This window comes from Pelophylax lessonae, assembly GCF_965119305.1.
Source record: "Pelophylax lessonae genome assembly, chromosome: 7".
NCBI classification, from domain to species: domain Eukaryota; kingdom Metazoa; phylum Chordata; class Amphibia; order Anura; family Ranidae; genus Pelophylax; species Pelophylax lessonae.
In genome coordinates, this window is record NC_138774.1 from 55,777,312 (window position 1) to 55,804,985 (window position 27,674).

At 43.2% G+C, this 27,674-nt stretch overlaps 1 protein-coding gene across 2 annotated transcripts in view; it reads left to right on the forward strand.

Annotated features, from left to right (window-relative positions):
- The window catches only part of LTBP4 (latent transforming growth factor beta binding protein 4), a 355,162-nt gene that overhangs the window by 276,275 nt on the left and 51,213 nt on the right, over window positions 1–27,674 (forward strand). For both annotated transcript variants that reach the window (XM_082262863.1, XM_082262864.1), the window contains exons 13-17: window positions 3,147–3,344; window positions 5,790–5,915; window positions 18,578–18,703; window positions 24,590–24,715; window positions 26,045–26,173. In XM_082262863.1, the coding sequence (XP_082118989.1) occupies window positions 3,147–3,344; window positions 5,790–5,915; window positions 18,578–18,703; window positions 24,590–24,715; window positions 26,045–26,173 (705 nt within the window). The remainder of the gene's footprint in view (window positions 1–3,146; window positions 3,345–5,789; window positions 5,916–18,577; window positions 18,704–24,589; window positions 24,716–26,044; window positions 26,174–27,674) is intronic.

Consider the following 27,674-nt stretch of genomic DNA (forward strand, 5'->3'; position numbering starts at 1 on the left):
TAATAAAGTGAAAGTCTCTGTGCTCATAAAAGTGCTACGTGCTCATATAAAGTGCCGGGGCTCAGTCCTAGTGAGTAGGAGCTCCCCTCTCAGTTCCCCACTCACCAGAAGCTGAGAAATAAATCGCCTTATAAGTAATCCTAGGTGATGACCACCTCTATGGGCCGCCAGCCAGGAAGTTGTAGCAATCCTCTGCCGCTCGCTACATCCAGATATTGCTCATAGGTTTCATGAAAAGAAAAGTGCTATCATTGTGCAGTATTTCCAAAAACGTTATTCTCCACGCAAATAAAAGATACACTTACAATATTGCAGAAATATGTCCGCCTTATACAATCCCACGGGCCGCCAAACGAATGTCCGTAGCACTTTTATGAGCACAGAGACTTTCACTTTATTAATATTGAATGAAGATCACATGAACTATTTTTTTATACAAGAATCAACTTTGGAATATATTTATTCACTAATCTATGTTTATATTTATATTTGGCACAATTGTATTGATTTATAATGATTGCACAATGGTTATATTAGACACAATCTATGCACGAGCACTTTTAGTATATCACTGATGAGTATAAATTTAGCACAATTATTTATTTTGATTATTAGCTATACAGTTCCGTTTATAAGCAGCGCAGGTACTTTGTTAATTTAAGGGGTCTTTCACACGGTCCGCCTCCGTAGGCGGATCCGTGTTACTCAGCGGGGATCGATCCGTGATCCCCGCTGAGCCGGCGGATGACAGCTCCGTCTCCGCTTGCAGAGCGGAGAGGGAGGTGTCTCAGCCCCCGCTGCCCTCTATGGGGGATCGGATGAGAGCGGACTGCCTGTCCGCTCTCATCAGATCCGATCCGCTCCGATTACTGAACGGATGGAAAAATAGGGTTTCCATCCGTCCAGATTTCACGGACAGGATCGGATGCGGATGGCAGCGGGTGTCAGCGGAGGTGTCTCCGCTGACATCCGCTGCCCCATAGAGCTGCATGGAGGATCCGATCAGATCCGCCTAAAAAACTGACAGGCGGATCTGATCAGATCGCCCGTGTGAAAGAGCCCTAAGTGTGCAAACTACTTGTGCCAATCAATCGTCCAATATCAACAAATCCATGTGTAAATTAATTAATAAAAATAAAAAAATATATAAAATTCATCTTGTGTATAAAAATATAATAGATTATCAAAATATAAATATATGAAAAATTGATGAGTAAAATATCCGTGAAAATTCCTTTTCTTAGGAGATGTGCAAGTGCTCTTTCAAAAATGCAAATGGTGACTGGTAAAGTGCAGGTGCTTGAAGCCTTCTTCCCGTGCAGTAATTTATAAGATGGGTAACTTACCAAATGTAGTGGGTCTCATATATCTTATAATATTGAGACCAATCACGCTTAATGGCAAGTTCCCTTTAAGATCCTCCTATGCCGCTGGCGGTTTTTTCCTCCTCACCGTTCCATAAAGCAGCTCAGGTTGTTATAAATGGAAAGAAGATAAAACTCCAGATAGTGTGATATTGTAAATTCAAGGTTTATTCCCGAAATAGCAAGGTTTAACAATGATTCAGCAAGGATCTATTATGCTGATGTCCGTGACATTCAGTATGACCATGCAGAGTGGCGAGCGGAGGTAAATCCGGCTTGCGTTCCAATGGTGAGTCACGTTGTGCGGTCCACGTTCTGACGCGTTTCGTCACATCCGGGGACGTTCTCAAAGTCCTGCCATACGGTAAATTTCTTCACTATCCAAAAATTAAAAAATACTATGACAATTGTATCCCTTAGCTTTCATACCCTCACTCTGTGTTTTCTTTTCATCCCCTATTTCTTGTACCCTTATTACTTCCTGAACCTATTGGCTTTTATGAGAAATTGAACTGCCTGTTGGTTGCCATTGTCTTGTGTAGGATTCTGCAGGAAATCGATCTGGGAGACCGAGGTATGACTGTTACATATGTCTACCTATTTCCTTGTAAATTTTCATGCATTTTCTCAGATGTTAGCCTCTGCGTGGACATACCAGTTGTTATTCCTTCTTAAAAAAAAGTAATTGAACAGAAAAAAAATGCTGTAACAAATACCAGTAATCAGGAAAATCACAAATTCAGCACTTTTGGATTTTCCTAAATATTAATGATCCATGGGGAGTTACACAGTTTAGGAAGCAATTGTTATTATGAACTGCCTGAGTTTCTGCACACTGGACAAATCTGTGTGCTTACATGAGAAAAATATCCAAAACTTGCAGTTCACTACCTGGTCTTCAAACAAGTTGGTTCATTTCTGGGTGAATGTTAAAGTGGAGTTCCACCCTAAAATTATACTTACCTCCATCTTCTCGCTCCGGGTCACCTGAAAAACAAATGGATAATCGCAATTTTTTTTTTTTTTACTTACCTCGTTTAGAAGAAAATATACTTACCTAACTTCCTCTTCCTCCCCTCGGCGGCCGCGGCGAGTCGTCACTTCCTGGCATGCAATGATTCCTGGGAGCTGAACGTCATCGCTCCCAGGAATCAATGCGCCTGCACCGGCCCCGACTTTAGCTCCGGTGCAGGCGCCGTCATACCATGCAAAACAGCTTCTGGGCATGCCTAGAAGCTGTGCAGGGATGACGCTGCGGCACCGGAAGTGACGGCGGGGCCGGTGCAGTGCATCGTGGGACCGAAGAAGACGGAAGAGGACACAGAAGAGGATCGCGCTGGTTTCAAGCTGCCCACAGCTGAGATGGCAGCGCTGGAGAATACATTTTCAAGGTAAGTATTTCTTCTAAAAGGTAAGTGCAACCCGGGACAGTTCAGAGGCTAGCCATTGTGGAATGCACTAGCCCTGACTGTCCCGCGGGTATTTTTATAAAAAAAAACCTTCACTGGGTAGAACTCTGCTTTAAATATCAGCTCCAATAGCCATTTTTGTGTGGTATTTATATAAAGAAATACACCTGGCATGTCCCAGAGTTGTCCACAAACGGCGATGATGGCAGACTAGTCTCCAAGGCTATGGCTCCGCTACTTAATTGTAAATAACAAGTTCCTCATACCCCTCTTCCTCCCCTCTGAGCACATCGTCTGTACCAGTATTGTAAGTTTTAGGTTTCCCCAAAACACAGGATGTAATCAAGTCACCTCGCAATGTCTGCATTTGTAGGTCGTTTCATTGTGGAGGACAGGAGGCCCGACAGAGAACAGACCAGAGCGCAAGTCCCAGACCAAAGGATACCTGACAGAATACAGATTTATCGACCAGACAGGACACAAATACAGATAAACAGACCTTCAGCTACAATTGAAAGACTTTCTCCTCCCCCAGAACGTGTGGACACTGAGGTGGATGCACCTCCTCAAGGTAAGTGTGAAGGCTCCGTCAGTAGACATGTGCAATTCGTTTTGGTCTAAATGTAAATTTGGACAAATTTTTGGTTATTCGGAGAATCAGATGTATCTGAATCTCTGAATGAAATAGTAACTAATTTAGTTCAAATCCGTTTAATTTTGTTTCATCATTAGTTTTCTAACGAAATTCCAAATTTTTGGAATGATTCCAATTCGGATCAGTGGAAAAATGATGAACCAATTGGAATTCTGTGTGAAGAATAGCTGGTTGTTAGGAAGCGAGCTGTCCTTAACAACCGATGACTCATCAGCTGTCAGCGGGATTCCCCGCTGAGAGCTGAAATGTAAACAAAAGAATGCCGGCATAAGAAAATTCAGAAAAAAAACAGTGTGGGGTCCCCCCAATCCATATCAGGCCCTTTGGGTCAGGTTTGGATTTTAAGGGGAACCCCACAAGAAAAACAAATGGCATGGCAGAGCCTCCCCCCCCACCCCAAGTTGAGGTCATGTGGCCTGGTATGGTTCAAGAGGGGGGAGACACTTGCTTGTCCCCCTTCCCCCTTTCCTGGCCTGCTGGGCTGCATGCTCAGATAAGGATATGGTATGGATTTTGGGGGGCTACGCTGCTTTTTTTTTTCTCCTGGGGTTCCCCTTAAAGTCTATACCAGAACCGCAGGGCCTGGCATGGATTGGGGGGCCCACGCTGTTTTATTTTTTCCTGAAATCTCTATTGCCGACATTCTTTTGTTTACATTTCAGCTCTCAGTGGGGAAGCCCGCTGACAGCTGATGTGTCATCAGTTGTTAAGGACGTGGTGACCGGCTTCCTGGCCCGCTCCTTAACAACCAGCTATTGTTCCAACAGAATTCGAATCGGTCTATTATTTTTCGACCCATCTGAATTAGAATCATTAGGAAAATTTGGAATTTGTTAGAAAATTAAAATGGAATGAAAATAAACATTATCTATCCGAAAGAAACACATTTTTAAGTTCTGCACATGTCTAGCCGTCAGCCCTATAATGGGACAATAGGTCACTAGAACTCTGAGAGCCTGTTGGAAGAATGTAAACCAGCAGTATTTTTGAAAGTTTCTGAAGCTTTAGGGCTCTTTCACACGGTCCGCCTCCGTAGGCGGATCCGTGCTGCTCAGCGGGGATCGATCCGCGATCCCCGCTGAGCCGGCGGATGACAGCTCCGTCTCCGCTTGCAGTGCGGAGAGGGAGGTGTCACAGCTCCCGCTGCTCTCTATGGGGGATCGGATGAGAGCGGACCGCCTGTCCGCTCTCATCCGGTCCGATCCCTGAACGGATGGAAAAATAGGGTTTCCATCCGTCCAGATTTCACGGACAGGATCGGATACGGATGGCAGCGGGTGTCAGCGGAGGTGTCTGATCAGATCCGCCTAAAAAACTGACAGGCGGATCTGATCGGATCGCCCGTGTGAAAGAGCCCTTACTCACATTAGACAGGTCATGTATTTTTGATGGCAGAAAAAAGATATGGGGAAAAAGAAACAAGCTGAGCTGGAAAATATCCTTTTTCGAGTGCATTTGACCTGCATATTACCATTCAAGTCATTTCCAATTTTTTTTTTAAAAAAGGATCTAAATTGCATGTCAGAGCACATGTTTAGGGGTGAATATAGCCTTACAGATTTTTATTTTTCACAGAGACCTAAATCTCACCTTTTGCCTTACATTTAAAGTAGAACTAACACTTTTTATGTATTTTTGCTGTACATACTCTTCAATGTGTAATGTTCTGTGATGTTTGTTTTTCTTTGATAAAACTTTATTGGAGATAAAAAAAAAAAGAAAAAATGTAGAACTAAAGGCAGAATTTATTATTATTTTTTTTTTTGGATAGCGTAAGTGAGGTTATTAAATTAGGTCTTTTTTTATCATCTTTGTCCCATTGGAGAGATTTCCCTTCACTCACTGTCCTGTAGCCAAAACAGGAAGTGAAGGGAAATCCCCTGTTGTGAACAGAATTATTGTCCCCATTGGAAGATTTCTCTTCTATTACTTTTCTGGGGACAACCCAAAATTGGTATTTTCCTTTATTTTCATTTGCCGTGATAACAGTAAACAGGACAGGTAGGACAGGTGAATATTAGGCGCTGCGCAAACTGTTGGCGCAATATAAATCCTGTATAATAATAATAATATTATCCCTAATGGTGATACAAACAGCAAGAAAACCTGACAGGTAGTCTTAATTTTCTTGGTAACTTTGAAAGAGAACAACAAACACATCAACTCTGCTGTAAAGCAAATATTGCTTAGTTCCTTAAGAATGGAATCTGCAGTTAGCAGAGGTGAACTTATAAATTCCTCTAAAACTATGACACGTATGGTATATTTGAAAAACCACTGTACCACACCCTTAGTATTTAGTAAATTCTTTATTAAGAACCAAAAAGCACAGTTTATGGGAGCCCGGTTTTTGATTTTCAGAGTCGAAGTTGTGTGAGCTGAACCCACAGATCTGCGGTCCTGGGCGCTGTGAACCACGTCCGACTAGCTACACCTGTGTATGTAACAACGGGTATTGGTTGAGCACACAGGGTACCCACTGTATCGGTAAGAATTTATGCTTTCTCATATCTGCACAGATGGGGGCATACCTACATTGATCCAGCCTTATAATAACCAAGCCACCCCATACCTATACAATTAATAACATCAACATGTTTGCTATAAGGCCAATGCCTTTTCATCACAAAGCTAAAACTCATAAAGGTACACTAAAGTATAAACTGAAATTTAAACCTTGAAATGCAGAAAATCCAATTGCTAAGGGATTCCATTTTTTTTAATGCAAGAATTGCTGTAGCACATCAGTGCACCCCACTGTCCTGAGCCCATTTTGCTTACCTTTTTTAATGCACCCACAAACATAAAGCCACGTGTATCAATGTGTCAATGCTAAAACATACAGGGTGTTCTAAAAGTCAGAATCTATGAGCAAAAATGTATTTTGAAGTTAAGTTACAGTAAATACTCAAATTGACGGCCCTGGCGACACTTGTATGTACACTGAAGTAAAAAACTATATTTAAAGCGGTTATATCCCGCTTTTTGACACTTTTACCTACAGGTAAGCCTATAATAAGGCTTACCTGTAGGTACAAATAATATCTCCTAAATCGGCACGGTTTAGGAGATATTTACAGTGCATGCAGCCGCTCACGCGAGCGGTGCATGCGCTCTGAAGGTCCGGGGGGACCTTCAATTAAGTTGCCGGGAGCTTGCCGGAAAAATCACTCCCGCGCGCATGCGCGGGAGTGACGTCATCGCGGCTCCGGCCAATCAGCGCGCTGGAGCCGTCTCTTCCGGCCAATCAGCGCGCCGGAGCCGCCGAACCCGGAAGAGACGACGAGGGATCATGGCAGCGCCCGCATCGATGTCCGGGGGTCCGTGTCGGGGCTTCGTTTTAAGGTAAGTTAAACATAATGGGCTAGTATGCGATGCATACTAGCTCATTATGCCTTTGTCTTGCAGGGTTTTTTTTTTTATTTTTTTTTTTTTATAGGGTTTACAACCACTTTAATGTAGCAGAACTGATGTTATTACATGCAGGGATGATTTCCTCTGTAAACACCTGGATCACCTGCTGGTGGCACTGTGCTTCCCAGAGTGTAAGGTTGTAGTTGCAGTGTCCACCAGCAAGTGTCTCCCAGTAGCCAGCAAGTCCCAGTATTTAGTTTCCACCTGATGCTGGCTGCTGGGAGGGTATTTAGGTCATCCCCTGCTAGTGCCTTTCGTTCCAGTGTTTTGCTGCCGCCAGATACTGTTTGCCATTGATCCTGCTCCTGCCCTGTTCCCTGCTGCCTTGTACCTGCCACCCCTTGTTCCTCATCCCAGTTTTGGTTTCCCCCTCCCATCTGCTCTCTGCATCTCCAGCTTTCCCTTACTTTTCTTTTACCCCATTTTTTATATATTGCACATAGTTAGTTGCTAGTTAGGCTTTCTGTTTGTTAGGTATTCTATCACTGGGTTTTTGGTTCACTTCATTAATTTGTTTGGTGTATGCTGGTGTTTGGATGGACTTTAGTTTATTGTAAATAAATCTTACTTTAAATATATATGGTCTGTGTTCAATCACAGCCGATCACATGTAAACATGGAATTGCCATTTATCGGCTCTCCTCGCCTCACACTGACAGAGTGTGAGGAGAGGAGAGACGATCAGCGGCATCAAGTCCTGTACAGATAATCAGGGCACTGATCATCAGTGCCCCGATTATCAGTGCAGCCTTAGCAGTGCTCATCAGTGACACCAATCAGTGACACCAATCAGTGCACATTCGATGATTCCAGTCAGTGCTGCCTTTCAGTTGCCATCAGTGCCTGCTCGTGAGTACTGCCCATCAGTGCCACCCATAAGTGCCACCTATCAGTGGCCATCAGTGGCACTTATAAGTGGCAATCAGGGCCCATTCATGCTGCCTATCAGTGCTCATAAATGCCGCATTTCAGTGCCCATCAGTGCAGGATATTAGTGCCTCCTCATTAGTGCCACCTAATCTGTGCCCTTCAGTGCCCATCCATGCAGCCTATTAGTGGCCATCAGTGTCGCCTCATCAGCGCACATCAGTGAAGGAGAAAAAAAGTGGGTGAAAGTGCCCTGATATGAAGCAGTTAAAGAAAAATAAGCAGCCCAGATTCTCCACTTCTCAAGTTACTCACCGGCGCTCCTGGCTCCTCCCTCCTACCGAGTGCCCCACAGCAAACAGCTTGCTATGCGGGCAACCGAGCTGAGCCACTGCCCTGTGCATCCATTCAGACAAGGAGCCGCGGCTCGGCCTGCCCCATCTCTCTCCTCATTGGCTCACTGACTTTGACAGCAGCGGGAGCCAATGGCACCCACTGTTGTCTCAGCCAATGAGGAGGCAAAGTCCCCACTCAGACGAGATTCTCGTGCAATGTCGCTGGATTGATATGGGGCTCAGGTAAGTATTAGGGGGGCTGAGGGGGGCTGCTGCATACAGAAGGTTTTTTTGTCTTAATGCATAGAATGCATTAGGATAAAAAAACCTTCTGACTTTAGAACTACTTTAAATACCCTCTGTCTGTATCATCTTCATGCAGTTCCCGGATCAGCTGCACTAGTCTAGGACAGAAATGATTACTTCTAATAATTCAATGCCTATGAATCCAGACTTTTAGAACACCCTGTATGTACATATGTATTTTGATCCCAGACCAGCAGGTCTCCCTCCAATGTGAATCTGCCCAATATGTTGATGGGTAGACAAGTTAAACAAGGCTGCAGATACATTTATTGATCACAACTTATCTCCAACACATCTGCAACAGATTTGTTTTGCCAGCCACTTTTATGGCTTAGGATAGAATATATAGATAAAAATAGCAAATGTGTACCTGGGTTGTAATTCAGTTTTACAGATTTTATTTTTAACCTAAAGTGCTACTAAATGCACACTGTTTAATTTACATTATCGGTGCATTTAGTAGCACTTTAGGTTAAAAGTGTATGTAGATGATGGTACTCTAATTATTAAAAAAAAAAATTAAAATTTACGTACCTTCTTTCCTAATCGATATTCAGCAGTCACATGGCAGTCACATGACCCAGTTATTTCCCAGCCTGTCTGCAGGGAAACATAAGCAGGGAGGAGCTTCTAGTCCTCTGTTACTGGTCACATGTTAAAAAAAAAAAAGCAGGCTTTGGAATACAGAGCAAAAATAAATAATGAATGTCAATAAACTGTCTCAAATCGTCATACAAATATATACTGTATTTGAAACCAAATCTTTATTCATTTTTGGAAATAACATGGTGTGGGCAGATTTCTGCAAGTTACAGATTGTGTTACGTCCCTCCAGCCTGTGTCTTAGAATAACAGGGAGGTGAAGCCTCCACCAATCAAGATGTAATATCCTGCCCCCATTGTGTTTAGCTGGTTAGTGTGTATGGAGGAGGGAGAAGGATGTCATTTACCACTGTTTATACACCCACATGTGTGACTCTATATTCACATGGGCTGCTTAGATGTGATCAGAGAGGAAATGTTCAAAGTATAAATACACTGAAAACTGAGTGTGCACTAGCTGCCTCCATTGCTCTGCAAAAATCCCCAACTGCAGTGGAGACATGGAAAGGAGGGGAAGACAGAGGACAGCAGGATCAACCAGGTTTTATTTGCAAAATACAGAAAAAAAAATCCCATAGTGACTGAGTGAGTATGAACAGCGTGTAATACACCATTTATTGATAGTTTTTAATGATGTGGGTTTAATGACACTTTAAATGCTGTAAAGTGTCGTTTTAGCACATTTGTATTGTCTTGAACGTCATGAACTAAGATAGCATTTTTTTTTTTTTATCGCTTGACAGCAATGGGCAAAAAACTGCACGAAAAAAAAGTAAAAGTGTTGGCCAATGCAACCAATCGAATCATAGCTATATGTTTCTAATGACGGTTAAATGATGAAAGGAAAGACCTGATGCATTGCAATGGGGAACAGCATTTATCTTATTTTCTCTGTTTTTAATAAATGAGTCCGTATGTGTTTGGCTGGGATGCTCGCCTCCCATTGCTGTTGGACACCCAGTGGTCCATTAAATGGTTTGCTAAATGCTTATTTCATATTTAGAATACTTTGTCCAGAAATCCAGTGGAATGTATTCTCATGGTTTCTGGTTTCCAGTTAGAGGCTATAAAAATGTAAAATGTTGATCAGATGAAGAAACAAACAAACTCTGTTTGGCATCTCCCCCAGTCATGTCGCACAAGAATGAATCCATGACGTTGGATGTGCAGCCTGGAAGTCTGCTCCCAATGATAATGGCGCCTTTTACTGAGTGTTTCTCAGTGCTCCCAGCTAGGGTCATGTGTACAGGGAAATCAATACTACGCAGATATGTCAGAATGGTGTGTATTATAGACAGATGGTGAAGCTTGCAGCATTAATTACATAAGGAGATGGATAGTAAGATGTTAACCAATGCTGATCAGCATTCTTCAAACAAACAACGGTGTTTAAAGGAATATGTAGGCTGCCATTGCTAATGTCTCCTTTGGAAAATGCTAGTCCCTGGCTGTCATGCTCCAAATGATTAGTACTTTCAAAATTGCTGATCTAGAACAAGTTTGCAGATCAGGAGTTCTGGCTTCATTTGCTGCATACTTTTTGCAGATCTGCATAGCTCCCAGCTGTCCCTGATTTAAAGGGACTGTCCCTGATTAGGAGCAAAGTGCCTCTGTCCCTCTTTACCCCTCATTTCTCCCTCATTCTGTTATGATCTATATAATTGTATATAAAATGCACTTTTTAGCTTTCAAAAAGTGTTTCCCAGTGCTAAAGCTTTCTTTCGATTTCTAAAATGCTGCATTTGTAAAATTCAAAAGCCAATATAAAGGAATAATAGTGATAAAAAAAAAAAAAAAAGCATGTGTGGATTTACCCAATCATTTTTTTTTCTGTAATTCTCCTTTTAAGGGGGCGTGGCAAGGAGGTGTGTCCTATGCCTACATACTTTTGCTAATAAGTTTCCCTCATTCCCATCTCAAAAAGTTGGGAGGTATGGACCTGCAATTCAGTGGTAAAGTCAGAGACAGCCTGATCAGAAGCAATTTCGAAAGGAGGGGACAGCAATAGCAGCCTCCATCAGAACAGGGCAAAGAGGATCCTGGCTTAGGAGCTGTGCTAAAGGGGAAGGGGGCTTGCCTGTTCTACCTCAGCATTACCCTGGCCATCTCCTGCACTGTGAGGAATCAAGGAATGGGGTTCACTCATAACAGAGACTTGTCACTAGTGGTGTACCACAAGGCTCTGTACTGGGTCCTGTTCTATTTATTCTATGTGTAAGTGATATCACTAAGAGCCCATTCACACAGGGGCGACACGACTTGCCGGGGCGACCTTTGAAAACATGCACGGACTTCATATCATTGAAGTCAATGCAAGTCGCCTCCAGGTCGCCCCAAAGTAGTACAGGACCCTTTTTCTAAGTCGGAGCGACTTGTGTCGCTCCTATTAGAACGGGTCCTGTGCTAATCAATGGCAGGCGACCCACCGCGACTTGTCAGGCGACCAAGTCGCGCTAGTGTGAATGGGGACTAAAGGTTTCTTGGGCAAGGTATGTATTTTTGCTAATGACACAAAGGTGTTTAATAGGGTTGATATCCCTGGAGGTGTAACAAAGAACATGATTTGGCATTGCTGGAAGTGGAGACTGCAGTTCAATGTTTCTACATGTAAAATAATTTACCTAGGGGAAAATAATCCCCTGACAGAGTACAACATTGGGGGTACAGTGTTAGCCAGTACTACAGAGGAAAAAGATTTGGGGGGGACTCATTTCAGATGATTGCAAAATGAGCAAACAGTGTGACTAGGCAGTGGCGAAAGTAACAAGAATTATAGGATGCATCACTAGAGGGATCACCAGCAAGAGGAAGGAGGTCCTGATTCCCCTATATAGATCTTTTTATCACTAGAGGGATCATCAGCAGGAGGAAGGAGGTCCTGATTCCCCTATATAGATCTTTTTATCACTAGAGGGATCATCAGCAGGAGGAAGGAGGTCCTGATTCCCCTATATAGATCTTTATATCACTAGAGGGATCACCAGCAGGAGGAAGGAGGTCCTGATTCCCCTATATAGATCTTTTTATCACTAGAGGGATCATCAGCAGGAGGAAGGAGGTTCTGATTCCCCTATATAGATCTTTATATCACTAGAGGGATCACCAGCAGGAGGAAGGAGGTTCTCATTCCCCTATATAGATCTTTATATCACTAGAGGGATCACCAGCAGGAGGAAGGAGGTCCTGATTCCCCAATATAGATCTTTATATCACTAGAGGGATCACCAGCAAGAGGAAGGAGGTTCTCATTCCCCTATATAGATCTTTATATCACTAGAGGGATCACCAGCAGGAGGAAGGAGGTCCTGATTCCCCTATATAGATCTTTATATCTCTAGAGGGATCACGAGCAGGAGGAAGGAGGTTCTGATCCCCCGATATAGATCTTTATATCACTAAAGGGATCACCAGCAGGAGGAAGGAGGTCCTGATTCCCCAATATAGATCTTTATATCACTAGAGGGATCACCAGCAGGAGGAAGGAGGTTCTGATTCCCCTATATAGATCTTTATATCAATAGAGGGATCACCAGCAGGAGGAACAAGGTTCTGATTCCCCTATATAGATCTTTATATCACTAGAGGGATCACCAGCAGGAGGAAGGAGGTCCTGATTCCCCTATATAGATCTTTTTATCACTAGAGGGATCATCAGCAGGAGGAAGGAGGTTCTGATTCCCCTATATAGATCTTTATATCACTAGAGGGATCACCAGCAGGAGGAAGGAGGTCCTGATTCCCCTATATAGATCTTTATATCTCTAGAGGGATCACGAGCAGGAGGAAGGAGGTTCTGATTCCCCGATATAGATCTTTATATCACTAGAGGGATCATCAGCAGGAGGAAGGAGGTCCTGATTCCCCTATATAGATCTTTATATCACTAGAGGGATCACCAGCAGGAGGAAGGAGGTCCTGATTCCCCTATATAGATCTTTTTATCACTAGAGGGATCATCAGCAGGAGGAAGGAGGTTCTGATTCCCCTATATAGATCTTTATATCACTAGAGGGATCACCAGCAGGAGGAAGGAGGTCCGATTCCCCTATATAGATCTTTTTATCACTAGAGGGATCACCAGCAGAAGAAAGGAGGTTCTGATTCCCCTATATAGATCTTTATATCACTAGAGGGATCACCAGCAGGAGAAAGGAGGTTCTGATTCCCCTATATAGATCTTTATATCACTAGAGGGATCACCAGCAGGAGGAAGGAGGTCCCAATTCCCCTATATAAATCTTTTTATCACTAGAGGGATCACCAGCAGGAGGAAGGAGGTCCTGATTCCCCTATATAGATCTTTATATCACTAGAGGGATCACCAGCAGGAGGAAGGGGGTTCTGATTCCCCAATATAGATATTTTTATCACTAGAGGGATCACCAGCAGGAAGAAGGAGGTTCTGATTCCCCTATATAGATCTTTGTATCACTAGAGGGATCACCACCAGCAGGAGGAAGGGGGTTCTGATTCCCCTATATAAATCTTTAGTGAGACCTCAATTAGAATACTGTGTCCAGTTCTAGAGATCTCAACTTCAGAAAGATATTGATAAAATAGAACAAGTCCAGAGACGGGTAACAAAAATGGTGAATGGTTTGGGTGATAAACACACAAAAAAAAAAAAAATATTGAGAGTGACTTCAGAAACTTAATATGTACAGTCTGCAGCAAAGAAGGGAAAGGGGAGACGTGATTGAAACCTTTAAATACATCAAGGAGGTGGAAATGGTTCAGGAGGGCAGTTTTTTCAATATGAGACCAAAATCAAGAACACAGGGACATGACCTCAAACTAACTGGAGAAAAATTCAAGACTTATCTTAGAAAGTATTATTTTACTGAAAGTTATTGCTTCGAATAAACTACCAGCAGAGGTAGTGAGACAGTCAACTGTAAACGGATTCAAACATGCTTGGGACATACATAAATCTATACTCAGACAAAAAAAGTTAACGAAATAAAAATGGGCAGACTCGATGGACTACTGCCGTCAAACTTTTCTATGTTTCCATTAGCTGTCAAAATGGTAGATAAAACACAGTTTGCTTCTAGTTATGGGATTTTAAAACTTTTTCTAAAATGTTCTAAAATGTTAAACTTAGTACCATACATTTTACGGGTATATTACATGATATAGATATGTAGCCCCCTTGTCCTAAACAGGGGCTACTATGTAAATTGAGTTTTTGGCTGAGCTCTAGGCCTTTTTTTAAACCAACTGAGTCATGAATATTTATATTTCCATCAGCCAGCCCAGTAGGAGGTTCATATCCACTGGTGCATGCTGGGGAGGATATAAATAGTTCTCAGGTGGGGCTCTCTTGCCTCAGGCTAAGGTCTGAGGAGGTTCTGCTGGTGGGAGCTCTGTGATTAGGCCCAGAACTCTATTTGGGGCCTACGTATGCTGAGGTGGCCCTTAGACTTTCCTGCCTGGAGTGGAGGAAGCTGTGCCAAGGTAAGAAGATCCAGCGGACACCCCCTTAGTAGAGAGAGCCAGGAACAAGGCTGGTCTCTCAGAAGGGCCTGGTGACTCACATTGGAGGACTCACTGGAACCTGAAAATGTGCTTGCAGTGTTGCTGGGTTGGATTAAATGTTCTGAAACTGTGAAGTTGGATCTTGTTCTGGATCAAAAACATGTCAGTAAGTGGTCTGTTGTGGTATCTGGAACCCTTAACTCTCACTCCCTCTACCTTCTTTTCAGTTCAACATTGAAAACTTTGAGAAGGCAAAAAGTGACTGGCACCTAATTTATGTTCAAGGTTCCCCACTATAGCCATAGATTCAGTCCTTGGGGGGGTTGGCGCTACAGATACATTAAACTTATTTCCATTTGTTTCATAGTCAACCACTATGTATTCCCCTCCATTGAACAGTGAGGCTCCCAGATCGAAATTTGGGTCCACTTGGGGGGAACGATGCAATAATTACGATGCGTTTCGTTCGTAATTCACCCCAACTTCTTCAAGTTCAGTGAAACATTAAGATACAGTCAGAATTGATTTTAAACAATTTGTACCTATATACATATAGATTACACATATTTCTTTGAATACCTCAAGCTAAAATAAAAGGTTAATCCCCGACTGGCCAGAGGAAGTGGGGGTATATACCGATGAAACACATAGTAATTATTGCATTGTTTTCCCCGAGGGGACCCTAATTTCCATCTGGGACCCTCACTGTTGAATGGAAGGGATTACATAGCAATTGACTGTGAAACACATGAAATTTTTTTTTATGTATCTATAATATGTAATATACCTGTAAAATGTATGGTGCTAAGTTCAAATCACACTTGTTTTAACAGTTTTATAAAAAAACAATTTTGAATTTAAACAGTGGAGCATATTTTGGCATCTTTAGAGTCGGTTCACACTGGGGCGACGCGACTCTGCACGACTTGGGGAGGCGACTTGTCAGTCCCGTGCACCACGACTTCGGAGCGACTTGCAGGGACTTCACATAATGGAAGTCTATGCAAGTCGCTCCGAGGTCGCCCCAAAGTAGTACAGGACCCTTTTTCTAAGTCGGAGCGACTTGTGTCGCTCCTATTAGAACGGGTCCTGTACTACTCAATGGACCGCGACCGAGCACGACTTGTCACGCTGACAAGTCGCGCTAGTCTGAATGGGCTCTTAAAGTCCCATAACTAGAAGGCCCCTTTCACACCAGTGGACTGATCAGGTCTGCCTGTCTGTTTTTCAGGCGGACCCGATTGGACCACCCCTTGTTCTCTATGGAGCATGTATCCGCTGACACCCGCTGGCATCTGATCCAGTCCACTAAAAACAGACGGATGGTTATCCATCCATTCCACATCCGTCCTGCGGATCGTATAACAGTCGGATGGAAACGAACAGGCAGTCTATCTCCATCTGACCGCCCCATAGAGAACAGCGGGCTGTGTCTGTGTCCATGTGTCTGTCATCTGCCTGCTCAGCGGGGATCAGTGGAAAAATTCCCAGTTGAGCAGGCGGATCCGCTGGACCGACTCCGCCCCGTCTGAAAGGGGACGAAGAAACTGTGTTTTGTATCGATTGACCCAGGGATGTTGGTACCTATCCACACAATCCTGGCATCATATATATAGAATCTGTCAAAATGGTAGCTCAGCCCTGTAGATTACACTGGAATGGCACAGCTCTCCTGGTGTCTTGGTGTAATCTTCAAACCTCTGCTGTCAACAGGACTGACTCAGCTGCCAATAGGACTGACTCAGCTGCCAATGCGCTGCTTATTCTCATGATCAACAGAATGCAGTGAACCAGCTGTCAAGGAGAACCCTGACTCTGCTTTACAATGCTGAGTGATCATAACTACTGTATACCCCACTGGTTTAACCATCATCCCAGTTTGGTTGTTTTTGGACTATAGGTGGTAACCCTAGGACTAGTGGACAGTGGCTGTAATTTGTGTACCTGCTCTGTTGTGAGGTGTAGGGCATTTAGGTATCTTTGGCTTGGGTTCCTGATAATCTTGTTCCAACACTGACTTTCTTTTTTCTTTTGGAGCAAGATTTTCTCAAAAGAGGAAAGAATAGTTGAGCACAATTTGTAGCTAAACTGCCTTATATTGTGAAAGGAGAAATGTTGTTTTAAGCAAATTGAACATATATAGTACATACAATGGTTGATTTACTATAACTGGAGAGTGCAAAATCTGGTGCAGCTCTGCATAGAAACTAATCAGCTTCTAGGTTTTTATTGTCACAGCTTAACCACTTTACCACCGGAGGATTTTGCTGTCTTACGTCCAGGTCACTTTTTTCGATTCGACACTGTGCGGCTTTAACGGACAATTGCGCGGTCTTGCAACGCTGTACCCAAACGAAATTTACGTCCTTTTTTTCCCACAAACAGAGCTTTCTTTTGGTGGTATTTGATCACCTGTGCGATTTTTTGATCATGCACTATAAACAAAAAAAGAGCGTCAATTTTGCAAAAATAACAATATTTTTCAAAAATTTTTATATGAAATTCCCCCCCAAAAAAATGTAAAAATCAAAATTTTTTAACATTTTCGGCCAATTTGTATTGTGCTACATATGTTTGGTAAAAAAAAATCACAAAAAGCGTATTTTGATTGGTTTGCGCAAAAGTTATTGCGTTTACTAACAAAGGGAAAGATTTTTGTCACTTTTGTTGTTTTTTTTAACGCGTAATGGCGGCGATTTGCGATTTTTTTTTCTGCGGTACTGCGACATTGCGGCTGGCAGATCGGACCCTTGACTGACATTTTTGACACTTTTGACACTTTTGGGGTTACCAGTGACATTACTACAGTAATCCGTGCTATAAATATGCACTGTTACTGTAAAATTACACTGGTAGTGAAGGGGTTCACTTTTTTTTGAGAGGGAGGGGCTATGTGTGTCCCTAGGGGCGTGATTCTAACTGTGATTGGCTGTGGCTTGAGGTGTAGGAACAGTGATCAACGGTCCTACATAGTAGAACCGTGCAATTTTTACTTTTTGCGCTATAAACAAAAAAAGAGCGAACATTTTGAAAAAATAACAATATTTTTCACATTTTTTTATATGAAATTCCCCCCAAAAAAAATGTAAAAATCAAAATTTTTTAAAATTTTTGGCCAATTTGTTTTCTGCTACCTATGTTTGGTAAAAAAATCACAATAAGCGTATTTTGATTGGTTTGCGCAAAAGTTATTGCGTTTACTAACTAAGGAAAAGATTTCTGTCATTTTTGGTGTTTTTTTTATAACGAGTAATGGTGGCGATCTGCGATTTTTTTTGCGGGACTGCGACATTGCTGCGGACAGATCGGACCCTTGACTGACATTTTTGACACTTTTGGGGGTACCAGTGACATTACTGCAGTAATCAGTGCTATATATATGCACGGTTACTGTAAAAATGACACTGGCAGGGAAGGGGTTAATTGTATTGAAGAGGGAGGGGTTAATGTATGCCTGGTGCTTACTAACGTGTGTGGGGGGAGGTGACTGTGTGACACAAGGACAGATCGCATGTTCAGCTATGCTGAACCCTGCAATCTGTCACTGTTTGTCACTTAGGAGATCCGCCCGCTCTGTTTACACAAGTGGCCGGATCTCCAAACTTGATTCCCCGACGATCGGGGAAGAGCGGTGGTGATCGCCGGTGCTCCACCCCTGGCCCGACTCCCGTTGTGACTGAAAACAGCGGGAGCGAGCCTCTGGCGGCGCGCGAGCACCGCCCACAAGGGGAGGAGTCCAGCGACGTAAGTCTACGTTGCTGGACGGAATCGAGCCACTTTGCCGCAGTACAGTGGTTAATTGAACAAGCTGAAGTTAGAAGCTGATTGGCTACCATGCACAGCTGCACCAGATTTTGTACTCCCCAGTTTTAGTAAATCTCCCCCATTTTGTGCTAAATCCTGCAGATTATTTCACTATCATGTCTTACCATGTCAGATTCACGGCAATGATGAATTTATGCCTTAAACAAGGTTTTGTTAACAAAACATCAATCAAAATATTGTTAGATTTAAGTTTTCCAGATCTGCTAATGAAGAAATTGCAGCAATGAGATATCACTGTCTTCTGTAATGTAGATTTTTTCAGTCCTTGAATACTGTTTGTAAGTTCCTGGAAATGGCACATTCTTTCCTTTCTTCACCCAGACATGGATGAATGTCGGCAAAGGCCGAGTCCTTGTGCCAATGGACGATGTGAGAACACCATGGGCAGTTACAGATGCGCATGCTCTGCAGGTTTCAGCACCAATCCACAAGGCACAGAGTGTACAGGTGAGACGTTCACAGTAATTTTAGACACTCAAGGTCACACATGTAGCACCCTCCTAGGTAGGTGCTAGATAAAAGCATCTTATGCTCCTTCTGCTTATCAGAGGAGTCTGATCTATTAGGTTGCCTGTTGCATGTTTCCAGGTGTGATTCACTGGGTCTGAGGGAGTGTCCCCACTGTATCCAAAAAGGGAGCTTGTTGGACAGTGGAGGAAACCCGGCCGGTGACACATTGGCTTTTGTGGGAGTCCCAGTGGGAGGGCACTCTTGCAGTGCATCCTGGGATTGCTGATAAAAGCCAGGGGGACATGTGACAGGGCGTCTTTAGTGGGAAGCAGATTTCCTGGAGGAGGCAGACGGCTGTCTCTCCTCTTGCTGTATGAGGAAGGTGGTCATTGGCAGTCGGCCTAGTGAGCCAGGTGTGGAGCTGAGTTGCAGAGGACCCAGTAGAGCTGACAGTGGAGCTGCTGGCAGAGTCTTCCAGGAAAAACAGTGTACGTGAGTTCCAGGGGACTTGCCAAAGAATCTGCCCAGGAAGGGGGACCACTCCAGTGAAGTCAGAGGATCAAGGGGTCAGCTCACACAGAGTGTCAGAGTAAAGGGGGTGCCGTATAGAACCCTGAAGAGTAGGGACAAAGGGGGTGCCAAGAAAGACCCTGAAGAGTGATTCACAGTTAAGTACAGTTCATTCAATTCTTCTTCACTAAAGTGGCAAGGTGAAGCAATGGCCTTGCTGCATCCAGTGTTAATCAGAAGTCCTAGCCATTGTGCATAGTTACTCAGTAGTTGAAGTATCCCACTCATCCCTTCTCCTATCTCAGTTCTCAAATAAATTACAAAAACCAAAACCCCTGGACTGTTTTCTGACTGAGCCAAGCACTTAGAATATGCTATATTGTCAAGTTGTTGCTATGGGTAACCCAGGGGAATCCGTAACCAGCAGCTTCCATGGCAGTAGTGCTTCTCCCAAATCCACTAATTACAGACTATAGAAATCACAGGCATTCCTAATACCAGACTGCACAACACACATCATACCCCCAGACTGCACATCCAGGGGGGTATAGGCCACACACATTGTCTAATCTCCAAGTGTATGGGCTTCTTATGGCAGAACGCACAGCGTGTAAGTATGGGTTCACACCTGCCGCAGCTCTTGCCGCCCCTCTGAAAAGTTAGCTGTGATGAATTGCTTTTAGAAGGGTGTTAGAACAGTGGCTGCCAGGCATTCAGGAGCAATACTAACTGCAGCCAGATGAAAAATTGACAGCCACTGTTCAGCTGTCAAATTTATATCTGGCTACTTCACGTTTTCAAGCTAGCACTGCAACAGCACCAAAAAGAAAAGTAGAATCGTTCACTAAACCGATTACTTCAAATCTGTTTATTCATCAGCCCAACAAACAGAGCAGTCCAACCTGAGGTACAAACACTCCAACGCGTTTCACTCAGTTAGGAGTTTAATCACAGGGACTTCAAGAGTCATTCTTAGTGGCCGACTAAGGAATCTGCCCCTGATATTGATGACAGTGTGGGAACTAGAGCCTGGAGTGGAACATTTGTTTTCCTTCTACTTTTGTTTTAAGCTGATTCACACCACAAAAACGCACTCCAAAGCCATTCTGCGTTTATGCATGCACGTTTTTATCATGTTTTTGGCATGTTCCGGTGCGGTTTCTTTGCGTTTCCGGATGCCTTCTAGATGCTTTTTTTCTTCTGGTTTCCTGTTTTTTTTTTTTTTTTTTTCACTTTACTGGGGTCTGGTGCGGTTTTGATGCATTCTAGTGCGTTTTTGATGCATTTTACCGCCTTCCACCTTTTAGTCCAGTGCAGGAAAAATGCAGCATGTTCTTTTTTTCTGGAACTGACCGCACTGGTGTAAACGATGCCATTGGAAACCACATAATCTACTTTCTATGAGTTTTGGATGTAAAAAAAAAAAATTTACTGAACTGCATGTGGTGTGAACTGGCCCTTAAATGGATGGGAGGGTGGCAACCGGGCCCCGCACAGAGCGAATTTCTGCCTGTTAATTAGAAAGCAGCTGAATGTTGCATAGAGTAAGGCCAGGTTAACTCTATGCAGGTCAGAGTCCACAGGTCAGCCAAGCAAGATGTTTGAAATCTAGAAGGCTGCAAAGATTTATTATATTTAACAGTTAGGTATTTGTCATATTTAAGACATCATATTGTGATCAGTTTAGAGTGAAAGAATATGTACATAAAATTGCTCTAAAGATGATGCTATCCATCTAAAATACATTATTTTTCTTTCTTAGCCTTTTTTCACAATAGCAAATATGTACATACCAGACATATACATACAGTATATACTGTAGCAGGGGTGTCCAAACTTTGGCCCTCCCGCTGTTCAGGAACTACAATTCCCATGAGGCATTGTAAATATCTGACATTCACAGACATAACTAGGCATGATGGGAATTGTTCCAAAAAAGATAAGTGCTGGACAGCACCCCCTTTTCCTGCGCTCGGAACCTGGTCCTCAGGCTGTTTCAATCCTGGAACTTGTACTGGTATTAGGCATCCATGATGGCTAGGCTTTGCTGCCCCTTACGACCAGGGTGGTCGACCAGACACTGAAAATACAAAGCAAAAGAAGGGCGCACCAGCCTAGCGCATTATCCTCAGCAAGTTTATTTGGATAAAATTGTTTAAAATCAAATACTCACAAACAAACAAGAAGTTTCAGGCACATCAATTCCATACACCTGCCTCCTACCAGAGGATCAACGTCTTTACTGGAAGCAGAGGGCTGACGCGTTTCGAGGCTGTGCCTCTTCCTCAGAGCCTGGAGGCCATGGTCAAGTCCATAGTTTAAATATAATATGTAGGGCCAGGCCTCCACATGACCCCTGGGGGATGTGGGAGGAGATATCGCCCAAATGGGCGTAGCTACACAGCCAATTACCCAAAAGCTGTTGCAAGTCACAAATGTAGTTACATTTTAATTGGCAAGCCCCACGCGACTATTTATTCTATTAGTGAGCTATCCAAAAAACTTCCCAGCTCATCGTGGACTCCATTTCACAAAAAGTAATAATAATAAGATTAAAACTGATATGGTAAACTGACCTGTACATGTCGTGGTCCTAAACCAAATAGGGCATCGAGCTGAGACCATCGTGTTGGTCGATAATCCACTATCTCATACTGGGCATATTGGGCATATTCCCTGGTGGTCCAATGGTGTTCGCTGTAAAGTCGGCTACCCGGATATTTAGGATGGTATACTGTAACAGCAGGGCGGCGGTGGAACGCACGCCGCTCATCCCGGAACTAGCGTGCGCACCACCGCATAGCGTCACTTCCGCCCATCCAGGTCGTGACGGCTTCTGGTTTCCGTATACATGGGCGGCGGGACAGCGGTGGAACGCACGCCGCTCGTCCCGGAACTGGCGTGCGCATCACCGCGTAACGTCACTTCCGCCCATCCAGGCAATGACAACTTCCGTCCCCGGCAAGCTGTTCCTATAGAAACCGCAAAAGGGAGGACACAAGTATGCCCCGCTGATTTATCATATACACCGTACCATATGGACCAAATCCAGGGGAACTAAATTTAGATGCACCATACAGAATCGACTCTGGTGGGAGTTGATTGGAGAGCCCACCAAGATTGGAGAAAGGTGGTCGCACATATTTAAAATAGCAGTGAAGATATTATACATCAGATAAAACAACCTGAACCAATAAAGTTAAAATTAACATTAACATTAATAATATTAGATGATGGGTACCTGTGTACTAATAATGTAACTTGCTACGCCTGAATTAGAATCACATGTATAAAAGAGTGGATCAATAGATAAAAAATTATTCAATATCCAATTAAATTATATAACTGTGAATAAAAAATATATACATATATATAATTATACATACCATACACACATATATAAATATACATGTATATACAGATACAAACACCTATGTATACATGCTGAACCATAATGATTCATTATATAAAATCCATATTAAAACCATCTAAATATATGTGTACATATAGTGTGACTCCTTAGATATGGCATGTAGAGCTTCAGACACCAATTTACGCGTGCCATACCTCCTCTATAAACAAACCTTGGAGAGCTTGAAAAACTAAACTCGGTAAGCCAAATATAAAACTTTAGGTGTGGGACCTATACTAAGGAACTATACGCTTCAAAATAAATTGAGGGGAAAGGAAAAGGAAAAAGGAAAGGGAGGATGGTGTAACGAGCAGTGTGTGTATATGTGCGTGCATTGGCTACGCACACACATATCCACACAATTGAGGAGACGGGGAGGGGCACACATATGCACATACGTCAGCCTGAACATATACACCAGCGCATGCGTGTAGACCCCAAAAAAGAAAATAGAGAGTGGTGTGGTACTAGGATGGAACCATAGAAGGAAGAATGGTAACTGCAGCGGATGTCGGGGGGACAGAAACACATACGGAAGGGGGGAAAAAACAGGAATGCACTGCGAGAAACTACAGTACACTCTGGATTTCGAGATCTTCGTTCAAACCCCCAGGGGACATAGACCCTAGGGTGAAGATCCAATAGGACTCCCTTCTGCACAGCCTCTGAAATCTAGCCCCCTCATCAGGGTCCTTAGCTATTAGCTCAATGCCAAAGACCCGTAGGCCCGTTGGATCCCCATCATGATGCTGCTCAAAGTGGCGAGGTATGGAGTAGCTGTTGCGGTCCTTTGTTCCAGCCTTCGTTTTCCTGTTCAATATGCTGCACTTATGTTCACCAAACCTTACTCTAAGGGGCCGTATAGTGCGGCCTACATAGAGTAGGTTACACGGGCAGACTATACCGTAAACTACATAGTTGGTACCAGGTTAACTCTATGCAGGTCAGAGTCCACAGGTCAGCCAAGCAAGATGTTTGAAATCTAGAAGGCTGCAAAGATTTATTATATTTAACAGTTAGGTATTTGTCATATTTAAGACATCATATTGTGATCAGTTTAGAGTGAAAGAATATGTACATAAAATTGCTCTAAAGATGATGCTATCCATCTAAAATACATTATTTTTCTTTCTTAGCCTTTTTTCACAATAGCAAATATGTACATACCAGACATATACATACAGTATATACTGTAGCAGGGGTGTCCAAACTTTGGCCCTCCCGCTGTTCAGGAACTACAATTCCCATGAGGCATTGTAAATATCTGACATTCACAGACATAACTAGGCATGATGGGAATTGTAGTTCCTGAACAGCTGGAGGGCCATAGTTTGGACGTAGCTGCGTGTAGGGTAACCGTTAAAAAAGTCAGAGATATAAAATCATACGTTAGAAAAAAGATAAACGCACTGTGCAGAAAATCAGGCTAACCAATCAGATTCCAGGGCTGTTCGCAGCAGTAGCTGCGCTAGAACGCAGTGGCTGGTATGTGGTGGGATGACAGTGGTGCTGATACATCGATCCCAGCACATCACACTGTTTACTTTTTTTTATGTAATCTGTATTGAAATGTCATAAAATTGCCATTTCAAAACGTTCTGTAGGCCACAGCGCAGTGGTTTGTGTTGTACCGCACTGTGCTGAGAAAAATAAAGTCTGCTGTACTATTTTTCAGTGCACGCCAAATGCACCACACTGATAGAAAACAAGGCAATTTGTCTTTTTTTTGGTCTGTGACTGGGCCGGGTAAGGCCTTTTATTGTATCTGTTACTGTTCTTTACTGAATAGCCCCAATGGATTATCATTTTTAAACAACCAGGAGGAACAGCTCTGGCTTTGAGAAAAATCTGATCTTTTTACTTGCTAACAGTAATTATTCTCACATCTGGCATTATGACACAGAGCTTTGTATGCTGCTGGGTGTAATGAAACTCTCTGATTGGCTGATTCTTCCTTCTAGACATCGATGAGTGTAACAGCGGACAACAACTCTGCACCAATGGAAGGTGCGAGAACACGCCTGGCAGTTACCGGTGTGTCTGTCCATCGGGTTTCAGCCTTAATGAACAGAGCAAGGCGTGTGTAGGTAATGTATCTGCTACTAAAATATGCTGTTTTTATATTTAAAAACTATGACTAAATACTAAGAAGTAAGGAAAGAGTTGTACACTCATCTGTGTGGAACCAACATCTGCGTCCTAAGCAATACACACTACTGAGCTCTTTGCCCTGTAAGATCATACTCCTAAACCCTGCAGTCTGTACGTCCAAGCCCTGCACTCTATGTGATACGGACTCCTGAGCCCTGCTCCCTATTTATTATGGACTCCTGAGCCTTGCATTGTATGCAATACAGACTCCTAAGTCCTGAACCCTATTCAATAAGGACTCCTGAGCCTTGCACTGTATGTGATACAGACTCCTGAAGGCCATATCCTATGCGATATGGGCTACTGAGCCCTGCACCTTACATGATATGAACTCCTGAGCCCTGCACCCTTGGTGATACAGACTCCTGAGCCCTGCACTCTGTGCAATATGCGCTTCTGAGCTCTGCACCTTGTGCAACATGCACTCATGAGATCTGCTCCCAGTGCAATATGCACTCCTGTGTCTTGCATTCTATGCAATATGGACTCCTGGGTCTGCAGCTCATGCATTACATACTTATGAACACTGCATCCTGTGCAACATGTACTCCTGAGCACTGTTCCCCAAGCAACATACGCTGCTGAGCCCTTCACTCTATGTGATACAGACTCCTAAACCATGCACCCTGTGCAACATGCACTCCTGAGCCCTGCACATTATGCAATACAGACTTCTGAACCCTGTGCGAAATGGACTCCTGAGCCCTGCACCCTGTGCTAAATGGACTCCTGAGCCCTGTACCCTATATGATATTGACTCCTGCGCACTGTAACTTATGCAATTTGAACACCTTGTGAAACATCCACTCTTTAGCCCTGCCGCCTTTATTACACACCCTATTCTTAGCCCTGAAGCCTGTGCAATACACACTCCTGAGCCCTGCACATGCGATGTGCAAGCTGTGTCACTTTACTACTTTCCTTCCTGGGGAGGAAGGGGGTTAAGTACCTGCATCTATTCTCTGAGAAAAAGCCCTGATAGTTTCTAATGGAAAATTTCTATAGATCTTTAAATATAATCAAAGATCTTAAGGTTTTTTTTTCCTTCTTCTCTTTTGCAAAAAAAAGAAAAAAAAAAGATCCCCTAATGGCTTGTTATTTTTCTCAAATTGCACTGTTTCATTGTTTATAGAGTTAGTTTAGATGCAGACAGTACTTAGCGGAGTTATTCTTTAAATCATAATAGTTCACAGGTAAATACAGAGGGCACTGTGCTTGGTCTAATATTAGATCACATTGGAATAATCTTCCCCCTATCTTTGTAGACATTGATGAGTGCCGTCTGACTCCCAGACGCCTGTGTCTGAATGGCCGATGTGAGAACACACCTGGAAGTTACCGCTGCGTCTGTCTGGCAGGGTATACCGCCAACGCACAGGGCACCGACTGCCAAGGTGAGCATGATATTAAATGGTACTGAGGAGGTTAAAATAGACTCTGAAATGAATGATTTATTAAAACACAAAGGACAGCACAAAGGATATTTTTAACCTAACAATTATAAGTTCTGTAAACCACTGCATCTATTAACCACTTACCGCAAAGTAACGTATATTTACGTCGGCAGACTTTGCGGTGTTATACCGGGGTAATGCCTCTAGCTAGAGGCATCACCCCGGTACCGTTGTTTAGAGCCGGCGGTCGGCTTTCCGGCGGGAACAACCGATGCGGCTCGGGAGCTGCTCGATCGTTACCCGGCGAGTGGGAGGGGACATCCTCCCCTCCCGCCGCCTTCCGCTGCTTTGCCCGGGTCTCCTGTCCCACCGGGACCCCCGAGGCACCCAGCCAGCCCGTCCACCGGCTGGATGGAGTCCCGATCAAAGCCGGAATCGGTCTCCGATGACATAACCCGGAGGCGGCGTCCATGACGTCACGTCCGGGTTACTCTGCTGCTAAAGGCGGCAGTTTAAAAAAACTAGTGTATTCAAAAATGCTGTTTTCGGCGTTTTGAATACATGGAAGTGTAGTGGAGGGGTCTAGGGTCTTTTAGACCCTCGATCCCTCCATAAAGAGTACCTGTCACTACATATTTCTGTCACAAGGGATGTTAACATTGCTTGTGACAGCAATAAAAGTGATCAGATTTTTATTTATTTTTTTAAAACCTGTGAAGTGCAGATGAATAAAGAAGAAAAAAAGGTATTTACTTGCAAAAAAAAATAAAAAATAGTTTCCATTGGTAAAAGTATTTTTAATGGGGATTACATACATCTAAACGTATTAAAATGGGTGGAACTCCACTTTAAGTGGGGTACACAGTATAAGAAAATTGGGCAAATGATTGTCCGATTTTCCTCGTTGTTTCATAGCAAATCGGAACTGATGAAAGAATTTTCGTACAAAAATTTGTACAAAAATTCTCGTACGACAAGGGCTTTTTTTTTAATGTTTATTGTTTCTGATCATGCGCAGTCTTTCTATTCTGATTTTTCTTGTACAAAAGTCATACGAAAAAGGTACACATAAAACGAAAATTGTTGGTTTTTTTCCCGTAAGAGAAAAATTTTAGTTTGTCCCTTCGAGAATTTTCGTACGAAAATTCTGAATCGTCTGTAGAAAATACTGTACACAGTGTACGAAAATCGTACGAAAATTCTTTGGACGAAAAAGTTTGCCCCGATTTTCTTATGGTGTGTATGAGCCTTTAGACAGGGCCTCCTTTTTCTTCTCTTATGAGATAGAAACAAAGGTAAGTATAGACTGAAGAGAGCCAGCTTAAAGGCTTGTACCAAGTCATTGTTCAGCCAACAATTTTCCACCTGGCTCCTTTATTTTTTTTCATTGAAGTTTGGCAAGCCAGGTGGTGCCGATAGGGCAACCCTCAGCTCGAATTTTTGACAATTCAGCAGGAATCTGACAAATTTGAGCAGTGTATGGTGGGCTTATAGTGAAATT